General features: G+C 38.4%; 3 protein-coding genes across 3 annotated transcripts; all 3 read left to right on the forward strand.

Moving 5' to 3' along the window:
• Positions 1 to 1,471: 1,471 nt before the first annotated feature.
• On the forward strand, positions 1,472 to 5,030 carry sec11a (SEC11 homolog A, signal peptidase complex subunit). The gene is made up of 6 exons (XM_041044803.1): positions 1,472 to 1,635; positions 2,104 to 2,213; positions 2,951 to 3,100; positions 3,335 to 3,454; positions 4,440 to 4,497; positions 4,602 to 5,030. The coding sequence occupies exons 1-6, from the start codon at positions 1,585 to 1,587 to the stop codon at positions 4,650 to 4,652; spliced, it is 540 nt and encodes a 179-aa protein (XP_040900737.1). The 5' UTR covers positions 1,472 to 1,584; the 3' UTR covers positions 4,653 to 5,030.
• A 2,177-nt stretch (positions 5,031 to 7,207) lies between these two features.
• nmbb (neuromedin Bb) lies at positions 7,208 to 7,933 on the forward strand. The gene is made up of 3 exons (XM_041041078.1): positions 7,208 to 7,373; positions 7,585 to 7,772; positions 7,880 to 7,933. The coding sequence occupies exons 1-3, from the start codon at positions 7,208 to 7,210 to the stop codon at positions 7,931 to 7,933; spliced, it is 408 nt and encodes a 135-aa protein (XP_040897012.1).
• Positions 7,934 to 14,262: 6,329 nt separating this feature from the next.
• Positions 14,263 to 18,989, forward strand: LOC121181097 (tetraspanin-3-like). Its single transcript, XM_041036898.1, has 7 exons — positions 14,263 to 14,431; positions 15,459 to 15,650; positions 15,789 to 15,863; positions 16,262 to 16,363; positions 16,572 to 16,724; positions 16,905 to 16,988; positions 17,799 to 18,989. Exons 1-7 carry the CDS (start codon positions 14,369 to 14,371, stop codon positions 17,889 to 17,891), a joined length of 762 nt encoding a protein of 253 aa, XP_040892832.1. The 5' UTR covers positions 14,263 to 14,368; the 3' UTR covers positions 17,892 to 18,989.
• Positions 18,990 to 19,085: the final 96 nt, after the last annotated feature.

Raw genomic sequence — 19,085 nt, forward strand, 5'->3', positions numbered from 1 at the left:
GCCCTGTCATTACTGATGTACACGTGTCTCCCTGCTGGCACTGTGTCACAGGAAAACCAAACAGTAAACCAAACACTGAAACTCATTGTATCAGGGGAAAACAAAACACAGTTCATAAAAACACACAGTACACATGGTCACAGCACACGTGAAATTAAAGTTTACTTTTAAACACTGGGGAAAGAAACACAATCAGATATGAGTCATATAAATGCCAACATAACACCTGAGTTTTTTTCAAGTGTGGCATATGTGTTACCAATAATCCCACAGGCTGAGTCAACAACCAAAAATGGCGGGTGGGTTTCAGGTGTGTGGTCACTGATTATGTTATCACTTACTCAGTCAAATGCACTTCCTCTAGGAAATTAGATGCGGTCCATGATAAAAGAAAGCAGTTAATAATTAGTTGTGATAAAAGCTTCTCACTTGCCAACAGAGACTTTTCTTTTTTGTGAGTTAGATTATTACACTATTAATTACGAGACAGCCCAGGTGGTAATTAAGGTTGTAGCGGAAAGTAAACTCACCTACATTCACTTCATGCACTGTTTTATTTGCAGAGTACAGTTTACCGACGTTTAAAGACAGCCATTAAAATGTCATAAGTTATTAATGCAGGGTGATTGTTTTTATTGGCCACTGTTTGATTTGTGATTCCCACTGAGTCATAATATCCATATCACTGATTGTGCCTTACTTCATCCGACTGACAATTAATAGCAGAAGCAGAGAGACTGTTTGGATTGTAAATGTTTTTGCTGAAGCTTGGCTCAAATGACTATGTTTAATCTGAAAGGGGTTGATTGCAGCGAAAAATCCACAGTAGGTTAATACAGAAGTAGGTTAATATACTGTTGGGTCCAAAAGTCTTGAGACAAAAGTGGTCTGTATACTATGCAAACATTAAAAGAGTGAGTCCTGCAACAGATGTTCTGGCCCCCACAGAGCCCTGATCTCAAAATCATTATGTCATTCTTGGGATTACATGAAAAGACAGAGGACACTGAGACAGCCTAAATCTACAGAACTATGGCGAGTTCTTCAAGATGCTTGGGACAACCTACTGTTCAGTATCTTCAAAAACTATTTTATCTATTTATCTATCTACCAGAGATGGAAAATCTACAATAAAAAAATAAACTATATATATATATATATATATATACATATACATATACATATATATATATATATATATATATATATATATATATATATATATATATATATATATATATATATATACATATATATACATATATACATATATATATGTGTGTGTGTATATATAACTGTTGACTTTTTCCTAAGCACTACAGTAAAACACTTTATGAAGAAACACAGAGACAGCGGCAGCAGCAGCTTTCAGCTCAGCGCTGTGCTCGTGGAAAGCCCCCTCGCGCTCTCTCGTATCCTGAACTGACACCTCAACACAGCGCTCACGTAGGCGGGACTTCCGGCTGAGCGCACCCGGAAGATTCGGATGCAAGTTTCTCTGCCCGACCGTGCATCCATATGCTCGTTACTTTAAACGTTTTAATGTGATTTTGGAGCTTTTTCTACACTGTAGTACTTGCAACAATGCTATCTTTAGACTTTCTTGACGATGTTCGTCGCATGAATAAGCGGCAGGTAGGTTCCCGAGCATTAGTTTACTCTGATGTAACGGCTGGCTCTTTGTATTGTGAGCTAACGTTAACTAGCCGCCGAGCGCTTTTTTAACATTGCAGCTTCAGCTTGTCACCTGTTAGCGAGCTACAAAGTGAGCTCTTTTAAGCACACGTGTTTCCTTCGCAGGGTCTCCCAAATACTGCAGCATAAAGGCCGCCTGGAAACCTTGCTTAGACGATAATCCTGACCTCAGTGTAGCTAGCAATTGTCCTTATTTTACTTACACTCTTGTAGTGTGAGCTGAGGTCTAACGCCAGATGTGCAAATCAGTGTATTTAATGTTATTTCAAGCAAATCCTAGAGTTACTAGGCTGGTCTTAGACTATTATTTTTGCCCCACAATGGTCTTATTGATAGTTGTATAGGCTCACTTATGTTTTGAAAGATTGGTGTTAATAAAAAATGCAATCCTCTGCATATTGTTTGCAGCTCTATTACCAGGTGCTGAACTTTGGGATGATTGTTTCATCTGCACTGATGATCTGGAAAGGACTGATGGTTGTCACTGGCAGTGAGAGTCCCATCGTTGTTGTTCTCAGGTAAGTTAGTCGCGTGGGTTGAGCTTTTGACCCTTGTCATGCATCTTAGTCCATACATCCACATCCACAGCACTGCTCACAACAGTACCAGTGCACAAGTGTATGAAACAGCATCTCTCTATAAACCAATTTGCAGAATCACCTTCAGGATTCTGAGTTTGTACATAAGTTGCTTACAACAAATAAAGTTTTGAAAGTAGCTTTTTAAAGTAGCTGTGTGATAATTGATCCTCTCAAGATTTGCTGTTGCTACTATAGTATGAACTATAGTGAACAGGAACAATATACTTATAATATAACAATATATAAAAAGCTGTGGCCGTAACTGTTGGCCTATTTATCATACTATTAGAATGAGGAAGATAACACTGAGGTCACAGCATGTTATGGCTTGTTACTTCCTGTAATTGTTTATTTTCCCGGATGATCTTTCAGTGAAGTTATTTTTCTGATTGAAATATGTATTTAGTTTAGTCATGCTGTATCTCCTTCAGTTTTTAAGTAATGCAAGCAATGTAATCCCAGTTTAACCATTAAACCTCGTAGGTATGGATGTCCTGATGGTTTCTTTGGTCCTAAAAACTACTTGCTGTTTGACACAGTTTGTTTCCTATTTCCAGTCTTAAAACAATTCCAAACAATGCAAACATTTATTTGTTTTTCTTCTCTTTAAAAAGATATGCCTCTCTAAATTGTACTAATGAATTTTGCTAATGTGTATTTACCATTAATTGCAGTGGGAGTATGGAGCCAGCTTTCCACAGAGGAGACCTGCTGTTTCTGACCAACCGAGTAGAAGATCCCATCAGAGTCGGAGAGATCGTTGTCTTCAGGATAGAAGGCAGAGAGATCCCAATAGTACACAGAGTGCTAAAGATCCATGAAAAGTATGACTGCTCATTTTGTCAGTGTTGATTTCCATGATTAAGTTGTACATCCAATATCACTGAGTCCCATGTATATGTATCAAACCTGAGAATGCCATACATAGTATTTAACTGTATCAGAAAGCAATCTAAAGATGCTTAGAGAAGCCTGTGTGTTATTTCACTCTTATCATGTATCCTGTTCCAGACATAGAGACATTGTGGTCTAAAATCATGCTGATACTTTTTCCACAGGGAAAATGGAGACATTAAGTTCTTGACCAAAGGGGACAACAATGCAGTGGACGACAGAGGACTGTACAAGCAGGGCCAACACTGGCTGGAGAAAAAAGATGTTGTGGGACGAGCTAGGGGGTAAGTACTTTGGTCCGAAAAATGCGTAATGTTACAGATATCTTAATAACATGTTTAATACAGATAACTTGTTCGGCTTTGTAGCAAAGGGCAGAAATATCATTAAGATGTTTCAGACTCAAAACTGGAGGAGAATGACAATCTAGGCAAGTTTGAGTCTGGCAGAGAAGGTTTATTCAATTCAAATCCTCCTTATTTACAAGCTTACAAGAGAACAGTATGTGTTGTTCAGGGGGTGGACACAATAACAGTAAAGATTTGCACACTCAATATGTATACAGAATATACTAAATTTAATAATATCCGTGGTTGTTGTTTTGGTTGAAGACAAACTGACAAGGTCATCTGCAAAAAGCTGCAAATTCACATCTTCACTGTTTTAGACCTGGGGATTATGGTTGGTCTATTATCTCTTGCTGGTTAATTTATACTGAACAAGGTATGACTTAGGCAGCTCATCCTCTTAATCTGCACTTGTCCATATGTATGAGAGGGACAGGGAGGACATTGAGCACTTAGGTTTACCTTAGAGTACCTTGTGTAGGGCTGCAGATGATAATTATTTTCCTCATTGATTAATTAATCTGCCGATATCTTCTTTCTTTTCTTCTTTGCCTTTTTGTATTTAACTATTAGTTCAAATACCAAATACATGAAGTTTACATGTATGACAAAAAAGGATCATATCCTAACATGAGAAGCTGGAACCAGCTTTTGTTTTTTTTTACTGCTTAGGCCACATTAATTGCAGGTTTCTGTCATGTATGAATACATTTCTTATGCTAACAAAGGTTGTGCTGAAAAATTGCGATATTATAAATCAGGGTGACAACATTATAGATAAACTGTAAACACATATGAAGAATATGGGTCCAGGGGGACATAGACGGTGAGTTTACTGTAAGATTTGATCAGTTACAAATTGACAAATATTATTCATCAATAAAAAAAAATTCTTGACTGTGAATATTCATGTCATCTCCAGGTTTGTGCCATACATTGGAATTGTCACCATTCTCATGAACGATTACCCGAAGTTCAAAGTAAGTTTGTCAACCCTCCCGTCCCAATTGACGGGATTCTCTCGGCTCTTCAACTATAAAGTTTCTAGTGTGATTCCAATGTCTCCTGTGTATTCATTCTGCAGTACGCTGTCCTCTTCATGCTGGGTCTCTTTGTGTTGGTCCATCGGGAGTGAGGTACCCAGACTTCAGGACTCAAGAAGGATAAACTACGTCCAGGAAACCTCAGTCATGCCTTTCAAAACAGAATTAAGTTAGACTTTGTCAAACCCAACTGGCTTTTTTGTACCATTTGTTTGAACATTTTGTAGGAATGTGGATAGGGTGTTTACAATTGAAAAATCCAAGCTTTAAAAATATTTTTGTGAGGGAACTAGGCTAGGTTTAGTTTGAAATCGATCTTTATTTGTAATTCTCAGAATGTGAAAGAGCATTCTTAAAGATAAATTAAAGTCTTGTTTCTTTCCTGTTGAATCATTGTCTTTGAAAAAGATATGTGAAGTATTTTATGAGAACTGAATATGAAAGTTATTAAATATGAAATCTGGTTACCATCCACTATGGATTATTTCAGCTCCTTGTCTCAATTTCTCTTTACCCCAATTCGACAGTCAGAGGATGTCTACCCACTGTGCTTAGAGCAGTAGTGATGTGGAAATGAGGAGCATCAGTGTCAAGCAGACTATTTATTAAGGCTAAATCTTTTTTTTAAATATACCAAATCAAAATCATTCACATAAAGTAGTAGTTATGTCCTCTGTCCAGTAGTTGTCATTCTATAAATCTTTTTGAAAACCTTTTTGCAGGAAAATTTGTTAATGTACTTCTGTTGCTCTTAAATAGAAAGCTATGTGAAACAAACCTTTAAAGCAGCAATGTTTTTATAGTTTTATAGCAAACTAGTAAAAAAAAAAATTTAATGTGAAGAAGATAGATTTCATACTATCTGTTTTTCCATGTATAAATGACCATTCAAAAATTCACAGTGAAAACCAGCACCAGCTGCAGTCAGATTAGGTCATTTTGCAGAGCTGTGCCAGAAATAATCTGTTGCTCAAGTAAATGGTGCATTGGCTTGTTTGATAATTTATTTATATAAAGGTCACCGGAGTTGGGCACAGACTCTTTTTAAGTGGGCTGAGCTTTTCGTGAGTGTGAGCATTAACCTTGTTGCTGCTCTCTTTGTTTACATATTGTGAGCACACTAGTGTTCTTGCAATCAAGGTGAATTCTACTGAGGCTATTCAACACCAGCATGTCATCGTACAGTCACAGGGATCGTCATATAATCCTAATATGCATCCACTTGGAACTATTGAGGCACTTGAACATTGACTGAAATTGATTGCTTTCGGTTCCAGTTTTCGACCTTGGAGCCCTTGCGTGTGTTGCCAGTTAAGTAGGGCTTTTGACTGCTTTTATTTTCAGCTTTGCCCTTACGAAAACACAGTATGCTGCGTGGTATAAACTTAATCCTCAAGAGCCACAAAACTCAAATCTCCAAAACCACAGTGGCTTTATATCCATGTTAGTTATACAGTGTCAACTGTGTAATGAGCTCAAGCTTTTACACTGTCAATTTCCCACTTTTGAAATGGCAGCCGAGAGAACAGAGAAACACCAAGTAAACATAGGTCATACTCTCAAGTGACTAATGTTTGAAAAAAATTTTTCCAGTTGGTTTGAGCCTGAGATGCAAAAATCCAGCACAACTTAAAGGTAAAATCAAGTGTTTCACAAAACCATGACTATCTCAGTTCATTTAATCTGTGAACTTCGTGAGAGTGAAGCTGTGATGGTCAGACGGTCTTCTAATTAGACTGACATTCAGCCGCGCAGAATGTCTGAAATCACAGGTTATGTGTGTGTGAATGCCAAAGGTTACGAAAAGAGCAAGATACAAACGGCAGCTCCTTCATAAACTTGCAACTTTAGCACCCTGAAGTGACATGGAGGCCGTCTGTCATATCAGCTCTGTATTAGCAGTGAGAATCAGCAGGTTCTTGTCCTCAGAGGACTGATGGTGATCACGACGGCATGCTGCAACTGGCCAAATGTCATGTTGCTCATTGTAAGGGGCCAGGCCTGGCTCAGAGAGCGGGAGCGGGGGGTGGGGGGTGTGTTGGAGGGACATGGGCAGGAAATGACTGTGTGTTGCTAGAGAAGGAAGCATTAGCCATCACCTGTGCCATTTAGTGGATCTGACCACACAATTTTACACTAACAATGCATTACCTCCAGGAAATGATTTCAGCGTTTACCAGTTTATGGAGCTTTTATTAATGGTTACAAGATACTGTGGGTTGTGGCACATTGTGTCGACTTAATGTGGAGAGTAAAAGCATGATGAATGTATTTGAGCAAAATATCCTATGTAAATTGGAGGATATGTTTGCCCAGAGTTCATCCATATCACGTACCAAAAACTTTTGAAAATCATGTTATATTGCTGCTATACCCCTTTTCTCGCATCTGCCCGGAGTTTGAGATGTATCGTGCTGTGCGTAAAAGTGCGTACAGCCAAAGACGCGGTCTCGTGAAACCTTGACAATGATTCGACTGACTTACGTTTCAATTTATGCAACAGGATGAATAAAATCACACGCAACGTAAAGAGAGCCCACCCCGGCAGGAGATCCTATAAAAGCAGGGTGCGTCTGAGCAACCCGCAACCAACAGGAGACACTTGGAAATTTGCTCCCTGAAGGACAGTTCGCCACTTCGCGCTGAGATGAGAGGGTTTACACTGAATAATGTTTGCCAGTGTGGCTTATTTACTTATCTTGTCTTGTTTTCTTTCGTGTCTTTTACCACTGCAGTCAGTTTCGACTTGACTGAGCTTAGGAACAAAGTTGCAAAAATTAAAGTGAATCCAAGAGGCAACCTTTGGGCTACAGGTAAGACCCTCTTCTAATCTAATTCACTGTTAACAGTCACTGGATTACATATTATTATTATTATCATTTTTAAATTTACGTTATCACTTTTTATTTGCTCGGAACGATGTTATTATGTTGATTGTGCCTTGTCACCCAAACAGGCTTTTTTCTCCTCCAGATTTCACTCATTTTAAACCCATATTAACGAGCGTTTTCTCTGACACTGCAGGACATTTCATGGGAAAGAAGAGCGTGATGGATACCCCCCTGTTGCCTTCAGCAGAGGGGCAGGGCGTTGATGCGCTGGAAGTCACCCTCCCTGGGGAGCAGAGTGCTCTCGGGGAGCTTCTCCAAGAGTTTCTTCGAGTGGCTTTACAAGCGCAGGTGGATACACAAGCGAGTCGCTCGAAAAATCAGGTGAGTACCACTGATGTCCAAACGTTTTTTGTTTTTTTGTTTGTTTGTTTTTTTTTCTGAGAGATGATTCTCTGTCTTAATCTGATGTTATGGACTCTGTATTCCAGGAGGCGGACTTGCTGATGAAGATTTTAGAAAGCTACATCCAAAGCAGAAAGTAATACAGAAGATGAAGATCTGGCACGCATGAACACGGATCCGAGGTCATCTGACTTCGGGGGTTAAAATAAATAAATTAGACACAGACTACAGTTTCCTGCTCATGATGATTGTCATTTACTGTAACTGTCATACTTAGTCTACAGCTCCTGTGCCATTTGCAATACGAGTAAATGTTCCTTTTTCCAGATTATTTTGAAGATGATATTTCACATTGTCGTGTCGTATAAAAATATTTATATTAAATAAAATTATTATTTGCACTGCTGTGACTTTGATCTGCTGCAGATAAATTATAACACGTAGACAACGTTTTGCTTTATTAATCCAGTTAAGATCAGCATACAGAATTACTTCAAGGAAACACTGATCACTTCATCGTGGCATTACCACTGATGCTGGCGAATGCAGAAAAGACTGGAAAATGCCAACGACTAACGCCCCTTAAATATAAAAAGATCGTAACTGTAGCCTATGCACACAATCTCCGTAATCATAGCTTGATATTGGTCAAAATTGTGCAGAATGAAAACCCTAATATCGAGTGACCCCCTCTGTTTTTCTCCACAGAGCTCTAGTACACGACCTTCTCAGCCCTTATTTATAGGCCCGACACAAACAATCAACTAGTTGTTCGGTGTGATTGTTCCGCGTCTGTGCTAAAAGCATGTCCAAAATAACACTTATATAAATACAAAATGTGGGCAGCTTATATAAATCACACTGTCTAGCTTTCTGAAGAATTTCGACATGAAATCGATACTGTCTTTTGTACTTTTCCTGTCTTTTGCATAAAGGCTGATCTGTTCTCTCGATCAATAATGGAGAAGTGAGATGGCCCAGCTACATTGCCTTGGGCTAATCTATTGTATTATACGCGGGTAGGCTATAGTTATTTCAATATCTCTCCCACAATAACTCACGTCAGCTTTAAGGTGTGGAATGTGCACTGAGTCCAAAGAAGTCAATCCTGTGAGTCAAGGAAGTTCTGTCTTGGACTATGATCTGCTGTTCAGGTGAGAGAGAGATGGGAGCTGTGTGGTCTACATATCTGGCTGACTTCACAAGTTTGGCCTCATAAGTGACAGAAAAAAATATCAGAATGAAGAGTAATAAAGTTATGAAAGTTAAAATGTCCAGTTTATTCAGGCTGCAGTTAGTGGTGTTGTTGAATTGTATTGTGTTCGAGGTGTACCCTATATTTTGCCTACTTTCATTGTCACAAACGGGGTCATCTCATTCATGTTGTGTTAGAATGCATTAAATCTAGGTCTACACAACAAACTGAAATTTTAGTATAGGCTAAGCTTTTAATTAATTTGCAATACATAAAACATCTAAGTAAGTTTTTCAACATATGGAGGACAAAACATTTCTTCCTACCTATAATCACACGTTCTATCCTGCGGTTATTTTGTCAAACAATAGCCTCAAGAAGGGTGAAACTTTCAGGTGCAGAACATTGCACATAAGTAGGTTAGTAGGCTTAAAAATTGGGTACAATTTAGTAAATAAGCCCACTCAATAGGTTACAGGAAATTTAAGTTCATAAAGAAATGCATTCAAACTAGCATTCATCTCAAAAACATATACTATAGCTTTTGGTTGAAATGTTCTTTCTGCTTAGAAGTGCAAACTGTTCCTTGGTCTTTGCAATGAAAACACTTTTGAAGGGACAAAATTCAGGACAAGCCTTAGCATTTTATTGTTATCGCTGTTGTACTGATACACAAGATGTGCCAGTTTGTACTTGAATGCTGGGAGAGAGTTCATCTTCAACCAGAAGGGTCTTTTACTAATTAATCTGAAACTTCTACATGATTAACTGATCTACCAAACTAATCTGTTGCACAGAGCAGCTCAGTGTGTTGATACAGTAATTAACAATTTTTGTGTGTGTGTGTGAGTGTGCTTGTGCACATGTGAATGAGTGAATATAACTGCCCTCTCATTATTCAAAATTGCAGATCCAAGCATGTTGCAAAGTGTTAACTGTTTAGGAAGGTGAAGTCTCCACACAATTTGAACGTCCCTCCTCGGGGGAATGACAGATTCAATCAAGCATCTCTGTGCTCTCTGTTTACTTTGAATTTGCTCTGCTGCTCATGTAAATGCTTTGTTCCTTTATGTGCTCAGATTTATCTAATAATCCCTCTTTCTGTCGTCCTACACAAATGAACAGCTCTGTCTTTAAATTCACAGGAGAGTCGATGCTTGCCAATGACAAAAAAAACAAAAAAACAAAAAAAAAAACCATTTCAAATCTACATTCCAGGAAAAGAAATTGTCATTCTTGCACGGATATAATTTCATTTGAAATCTTTTCACTGTTGTTGGAGTGAATCCAGGTAATAGTTATTGGTCGCCTCAACATGCTGGTGAGGCAGCCGCCTGCTTCTCAGCCTGTTTTTAATTATCAGTTTAATTATCTAACCTGAGTGGGTCTGTTTCTCTGGGGATCTGTAGTAAATGGAGCTACATTAAAGGGAGTTTCATCAATGTGGGTGATAAATCTCAACAGAACATCCAAGCTACCAAACATGACTTTATGGAGACCACCATGCAACACCGTACACCACAGAACGAAAACAGGAAACCTGCTGAGGAACCTGCGGAAACCGTCCAGAAATATTCTCAGTGCTCACTGCTTCCTCCACCAAAGTTTCACAAGTGGTTTGAGTGATCTCTCTGCAAAACTCAAAAGTGAAATTGTGACTGAGATCAGACTGAATCTGATGTTTTTTTTGTTTTTTACCCCACAACTCCCAAGCTGCCAAGTTGGCTGGATGTAGTGAGAAAGAAAAAGACAATGAATGTAGATCTTACAGGAGCAGGTGCATGAACTACTTGAGCTTCTTGTACAGAGCTGCACTAACAGCAAGGGAAAGACCGGGATGTTACTTTTCTAAGGTATGACAAACTTTTTGTCCACTGCTCAGACTGCTCACTGCTGATTGATTATTGACTGATTGATATGATTATTTGTAAATTTGTAAGGAACAAAGTGTAACATCTGTCAAAGTTAAGGAGGATATTAAGTATAGTGAAACTGAGGTATCACGGCTTCAAGTTAACATGTCTCATGTTGTAGTGCGTGTTAAGTGTGGAGGTAAATTTATCACAAAAACCAAAGACACATAAGACAAATTATTTAGCACTGTATGTGAATTAAGGAAAGAATTATTATATGGGTCAGAGAATCGCTTATCCAATTTATATACATAAAAAATGATATGTGGGATAAACCTTGCCATTTTAGCTGCGTGAACTAGAAGTGACAACAATCAATAAGCTAATAATGTTGACATGTAGTGATAAACAATTGGGGATTGGTAACATAGATAGTAAACTGATTCCGATGGCTATAGACTATACTGCACACCTAATCTGTCACACGCCAGCCTGAAACAATTCATCTTTCCACAGGCTTGGAAAGAGACAAAAGTTATTCCACTGCCCCAAAACAGGAAAACATCTGTTAATGACCCTACTAGTTGTCCCATAAGCATGTTGCCAGCACAGCAAGAACTTTGAGAAGGAAGAGTTTATACAAATACAAAAATACCTCTGAGAAAATAATCTGATTTCAAACTTCCAGCGTTTGACATCACAAGCTTCTCCTTGAGAAACCTGAATGCTATGGATTTAGATGACCTTTAGCTGCCTGGATGGGGCTACCTGATAAATAGATCGCAGAGAGTTTTCTAAAATGGAAGTTACTCAGATACTCCCCGAAGGCAAACACCAATTTCCTTGAATGCACAGTAAAATATTGAGGAATGAAAACATGGAAATCTGTTGATGACTAAATTAACAGAGAAATCAGTGTTTAAGAAGCAAATAAGGAAACACTAGAACATTGTATTTGCAGGATGTTATACATATGGGGATTTGGAAATGAGGAAGAGAAGGATCTTTGAGGCAACTGAGGTGTGGATTGTACAAAATATACTGTCAGAAAAATGCCCCTAATATTTTGTATGTTTGCTGTAGATCCAATTGTATCTAACAATCATCCAAGTTTGGGAATACCCAGAATTTGATACTTACTATATACTGTAGACGGTCATCAAAGTGGACAGGAAACTCTTTGTTCTGATGTGATGAATGTGATGTGATTTCAAATGAAAAGTTAATGTGGAGTTAAGACCCTACATGCTACTGGAAAATGTGTGTAGTTCAGCTTTGTTAGGTATTGTAACTACAATACAGTCCATATGGGCATTAAATGAGAAAAGACCATAAAACTAAATATTATATCACATTCTACTCAATCAGTGGAACCTATTTATTAGTTATCAGTAATTACAGATGTCCTAGTCTTGGAGAGGTTAAATGTGACCTTTAATGCTGATGTTATTTTTTTTTTTTTTATGTGCAACAGACTAAGATAAGCCATCTGGCATTTTAATGGCTGCAAGGTCATCCAAATCATGGTGTGTTATCCTAAACTGTTGCTGTGACAAATTATGTCCCCATGTGGATTAGTAATCTTTTTATTTCTCCATGTTGTAATGAACAGAAACATGGTTTACTGTATGCACTTTGTTTCTGTGAGAGTGTTTCTTGGATAGTGTTGTCTTTTAGTAATTAAAGCTTTGGTTGTAAATGGGTTTCAAGTGTCATGTGAGGGCATTTTAATTTGAACAAACACAACAGACAGCAGGACATCAATCTGTTTACCATATAAATGGTGACATCCTCACTAGGCAACTCAGTCTGCATTCATGCACAATGGATCTATGATAATTTTAATCATTTTTGTCACTACATTCAACTGTGACCCATACATTGCTCCCCAATGTGGCACCTGATTTCACTGGAAATTTGCACCCACTTGCATGGAAATGAATGAAATGTTTTCCATCTCACATGTAAAAAAAGAGCTATTTTCTATTTTCAGTAAGTGAAGCCATACTCTGAACCGAACTATGGTAATATATTTAAACATTTATCATCACTTTTCAAGTTGTTTTGTATAAAAATCATTATGTCAATATGTCATTGCCTTAATTTATGTACAAATGTTAACGCAGCCACAGACATATTCAGAGGAAGACAACATGTCATATACTGTAATCTGAAGTCATTTGCACATGTCTATTCCTTTGGAACTTCTGGTGTCCTGTCTTTGTTTCTCTGACATGTGTCTGCTTGCTTCTTTGTTTTATGTTGTCCTTTTTTAAATAATGACTCAAATTACAGCCATGAGGGTAGCTTGATGCATAATTCACACAGTGGATGTATGTTGTGTCGACAGAGAAAACCTTCCGCTTGAATGTGTAAGTTGCACTTCTGTTTCGTTTGAACACCAAAAGCCGACAGAGACAAATGTGGCATGCTGTAACTCAATAAAACCAAGACTTTGGGGCACTAAGCCATTACTGATTGAGAGCCCCAAAGGTACTAATTTTCATTTCAGTAATCTATCTTGCCCTCATAGGAGATGCACAGGTCTCATATATTTTAAACAGAGACAGTAGGGGCACATCACACTTGTCTCTTACATTCATTCATTTTGACCAAGGGACTGTCCGGTTGCTGTGTGTATGTTATTATTTATTTAGGCCTGAGACTGAACCTCTAAAAAAATATATGCCTTGAGCATAAGCATTATCATATGGTTGTGTTGTGGTTTATCAACTGAATGTACTTGATTCATCTTCATCTCACAAATTTAATGCAAGTGTAAAATTGCCAATCGTACACTGCCACCCTCTGGCATAAAAACCTTTACTACACATCGAGGACATGTGTCAGCATCAGTTTGTTTTTTTCTAATGGGCTCAGATTATTTGTTCAGAAGAGGGATGCCATGTCTGCAGACAAATGAACCATTCAATCAGCTTCACAAGGGCCTGGCATTTAGAAATCAGTACAATCAAATGCCTGAATGTTTTTCCAGAAACACTCTAAACAGGCAGACAGAGGAAACAGATTAAATACAAATGCATTTCCTTGAAGTACAGTCATTCTCGTTCCTTATGACACATTTCATCCCATTCAGCTGATTTAAATTCTTTGTGTGTGTGTGTGTACAATTAAAACGAAATAACATCTTAAGGCATGATATGATATTATGTGCGGGATGATTCTGTGACGTACATAGTATATCTATATTATTAAAATAGCAAATAGCATACAATTTAACATTAAACGCTCCAGTTGCATTGTGTACATGTTACATGTTACGGAGGGTCAGAGTTCATATGTCCTCCATCAGACTGTTTGTTTTGAATGGTGATGTCATCTGAGCACGTGACCTTTGGCTCATCATTGCGGCGATTTCATTGGTGGAGCCCGGAAGAATCCGCACATCGGGGCAGGACCACCGAAGCCATTTTATTATTATAACAAGCAAAGGTGCAGGTGCATCACTATTTTATTTTTATTTTATTTTAAACAGTTACAGTTTAAATTTTAATGCTCGAGACACTATGGGGCAGTGTGGAATTACGTCGTCCAAAACCGTCTTGGTTTTTCTCAATCTCATATTCTGGGTAAGAAAACGACAGATGTTTGAACAATGTGCAGCATCTCAGTGAGGCCAGAGATGGAGAGCGTTAGCAAGCTAGCAAACTGCGCCAGAGATGCGCTTAGGGCTGCAGTCTGGCGACAGACGAGCTGCTTGTTCAGCATCGTGTGTTCACGGACACGGTGTCACTCTTGCATGCACCGTGTGGCGAACTAAATGGAGAAACAATCAAGTGTCGGTAGCTAGCTGCAGTGTGTCGGTAGCTGCCGCCCACAGGTTGTAGCTATATGACGTTATGCGGCAGGTGCTGTAGCGGCTGCTGAGTTTAACCTGCAGTGCTGCACTCTGGGTCCTCTGTAGCATTATACTAACAGACTGGCACAGTTGGATTGAAATATACACGTATAATAAGAAAATAGAAACGGTGAACTGAGCTCTGCGTGGTTTAGATTTTTTTTAAAAGACCATAACCACTCCAAGGGTGTCTGAAAAATGTAGCAAGTAGCCCAGTTCACATTGCACCTGTCTTTTAAATCTGGTATATACGTTTGAGCCTAAATTGCTATCCTTCTCATGAAGCTTAATACGTTTCTAATATGTGTATCATTGGGTATAGTTTTTCCAATTATGTATATATATATATATATATATATATATATATATATATAATATGTAATATCTTGTCCTTTACAGCTCTGTCTGTGTGTATTGAATTCAAATTTATTGACAAAACAGGTGGTTCAAGGTTTGCAGTGCAAGTAATTGTGATTGTAATGGTAAATCAAATGCTTTACAAAATCCAACTATCCTATGTACAGCACTTACCATACAGCAGACACTATAACGTACTACCCAACTGAATTACGGCACTGTACAGACTAATATAATGAAAGAAACACATTCTCAATCACTAACAAATACAACAAAAGAATATGTCTTATAAGCCATGTCACATGTCATGTGACCAATAGAAGAAAACAGATGAATATCAGATAATATCCTGCTCTGTGTGTGTGTGTCTCTGACTTCTGTTTCTCTGTGTTTCTTTTCAGGCTGCAGCTGGAATTTTATGCTACATCGGAGCCTATGTGTTTATCACATACGACGACTATGACCACTTCTTTGAAGATGTGTACACTTTGATTCCCGCTGTCATAATAATAGCCGTCGGGACTCTCCTCTTCATCATCGGCTTGATTGGCTGCTGTGCCACAATACGTGAAAGCTCCTGTGGCCTGGCAACTGTGAGTGTGCACAACTCTGATTTTCACTCTCAAAATGAGCTGAATACTGAAGAGGACATGCAACAAGAACTCAGCATTTTTATTCTAACTCACTTTACTAATGGGTCTGTGAACAAAGTGTCTTTGTTGTTGTTTCAGTTTGCTGCCATCCTCCTGCTGGTATTTGTAACAGAGTGTGTGGTGGTGGTGCTAGGCTACATATACAGGGCAAAGGTAAACATTACCTCAGTGACCTGCACAAGTGTTTCAGTCTGTTTAAATTAATCTGAGATTGGACCGCCAACATTTGGGTCCAAGATTGAAAAAAAAGAACAACATAAACATCTCTATAACATGTACAAAATATGTTTGAGGAGAATTATAGTCATGTATTTTACATATAACACTGTTGGTGCATTCTGTTATTGTTTCGAAACTTCCTTTGTTATGGTTCCTTATTGTGTTTAGCTGCTCTCGTGTATTAGAAATCCTTTTGGGGGAGAGTGTTTCCTAACGGCCTATGTCGTAAATTAGATTCATGATAATGTGAAAAACTGGTCCTTAGAGATAATATATGAAAATTGCAGTCAGTCACTGGACAGGGATGGTAAGCAGCTGTGTATTTGTTTCAGGTGGAAGATGAGGTGAATCACTCCATCCAGAAGGTTTACAATGAGTACAATGGCACCAACACTGACGCTCCCAGCCGTGCTATCGACTATGTGCAGAGACAGGTGAGGAGAAAAAAAAATCTGCTGTGTCAAATCTTTTTCTTTTGTCTGCTAATATGTAAATATGTATATAAAGAACTGCCTTTTTCTTTTGCCTTTTCATGTGTGTGTTTTGATGTTTATTTTTGATTGTGAGACAAATTTCAAAATGTATTCTTAACTGTAGACTCTGAAGATTGTTACTCACCATCCCTTTTTGTTCTCCTGTTAGCTTCACTGCTGCGGCATCCATAACTACTCTGACTGGAGGAACACTCGCTGGTTTAAAGAATCCAAGAACAACAGTGTCCCAGTCAGCTGCTGCCAGCCCAGCATCAGCAACTGCACTGGCACTCTTACTCGACCAGCAGATCTCTACCAAGAGGTACACACAACATGCTTAAGTGTAGGGGTTTTTCAGCCAAAACCACAGAATATTTGATTTACAGAAGAAAATATTTTCTGTGGCACAGACAGACTAAATATATAAAAGATTCTCCAGTGTCACTGCTTGTGCGTCTTATGGCTGTGAAACTCTATTTATATTATTTATCTTCTGTCTTAGGGTTGTGAAGCTCTTGTTGTGAAGAAGTTAAAGGAGATCATGATGTACGTCATATGGGCTGCATTAACTTTTGCATCTATACAGGTAAGTGGGACAACAGGTAATACAGATGAACCACGTATGTCGAACAGAAATGTGTCCTTTTGTCCAACCTCTGATACGAAAGATTTTTCTCAAAACATGTGGTGCCTTAATCCTCGTCAAGGATTGTGTCTTACAGAGAAAATTTGACAGTAACCCTGCATCTAAGAAAGGGCTAAAACCACTATAGGTTGTTAACACCGCGGTTAATTGATGCACGGCAATCAGCTGCCTTACTGTGAAAAACGCAAGATTTCTTACTAAAGAACTATTTTAAAATCAAGTCAAAATCATTTATACTGGGAACATAATTTAAGCTGCAGTAATCTCTGTCAGCAGAAAACTGAGCTGATATCAGCTCTGACCTAATTGTGTCAAAGGATTTCTGGTGTGTTAAACAGCTCAGCATGGTTGCTGCTGACCAGGAACCCCCTGCTCCCAAAGTACTGACAAACGACAGCATGACCAATCAATTTATATTACACTCAAACATACTCATCATGAAATAGCATGCATTCTGTGTGTGTGAAAAGATTATGCGTCTTGGTTTAACATCGTTTGCGTAAACACTGTGATTTTCCATAGTAGTGACAAAAAAACAATAATTCCAGGAGATCAGCATGCTTGTGGAGTACAAACTTACAATGCAGCAAACGTTATGTGATTTCTCCCAACATTCCTATTAACTTAAAAAAGAAGTGATCATTAGCTTCCTGTTTGATTACACTCGTGTTATTGGCCTGCCGAGTTTGCAGAAGGGCATGATGACTTAAATAATAGCTTCTCTTTCATTCCTGTACCGTGTGCCTGCAGATGCTGGGAATGCTCTGTGCCTGCGTGGTGCTGTGCAGGAGGAGTCATGACCCAGCATATGAACTGCTGGTCACAACCAACAGCTATGCATGAAGGATGCAGCCAATCAGCAAAGCACTCAGAAAATCAAAAGGAGCGTCACCGGACATGTCCACAGTAGATTTCAGCTGTAGTTATATACGCTCAAGCACACCTTGCACAATTCATGATAAAGTAGCGAACACTGATGACGTGGTTGGGGTGGGCGGGGGCTTCAAGGCGAAACCAGTTATTTATATACATGCATTGTAAGTTGCTGTTACTTTAAATGTTCTTTTTTTTCCCTTACAAATAATGAGACACTTATAAAAGCCAAAGTTGTATATGGCTATTTGACATTTGTGGTGTTGATGCTGATTTTTTATTTTTGTCCTCTTTTAATTGTGGCTTCATGGAATTTGGGCTCATTCCCAGTAAGGATGATGAGAAGCACTATGGAGCCTCTGTGGGAAATTATGATTGGGAGCGTTGCATGGAATGTATTTCCTTGTCGGCTAGTTTGCACTATGGCTGGAGCTCGGGAGATATTTCACAGTTGTTAAAAAGAAAGGTCAATACTATAAAGAACGTGTATACTTTTCTTAATACCTTGGCTTGACCGGATTTTGTGAAAATGGAAAAACTGGAAACTTTTTACCACAGAAAGAACTGATTCAGTGTTTTTTAGCTCTGTCTTTACATTTTTGTTTGTGGAGCACCTATGCGTTTTAACTCTTAAAACCAAACCAGTTTGGTAGAAAGAGTTCTTCATATTCACAAATATTCAGGTTGTGAATGATGTACATTCTGTTTTCGGAGTGGATGTTCTTTGAGTCTGGCTTCACTAGTGAGGCATTGCCAATATATAAATTGTGAGTCAAGCTTTTAGTCTCCAGTGCTATTAGTTGGAGTATAATCAGTGTTACCTGAAGACTTGTGTATGTGTAGATTCCGTTTGTCACAGTCAGAGAATCCCTTCTGTTTAGTTATAAACCTGCTATGAAGAAATATGACAAGTTATTTTATACATTTTTGTGAAATTGTTTTAATATTTTTGAGCTGTTAAGTTTACCCCTAGATATTTAGCTAGTGCCACAGGAAACAAATATGACAAACAAAATTGTGTGTAGACTGGAGAACAGGCAGGGGAACAAATAAACTCATACATTTTAACTTCACTGTTTAATTGCCATTTTATCCAATTGGTTTTATATGCAACTAAATATGTTACCAGGTAAACCATATATACAGAAGTCGTGATTTTATGTT

The sequence above is a fragment of the Toxotes jaculatrix genome, chromosome 1 (assembly GCF_017976425.1).
Source record: "Toxotes jaculatrix isolate fToxJac2 chromosome 1, fToxJac2.pri, whole genome shotgun sequence".
NCBI lineage: Eukaryota > Metazoa > Chordata > Actinopteri > Toxotidae > Toxotes > Toxotes jaculatrix.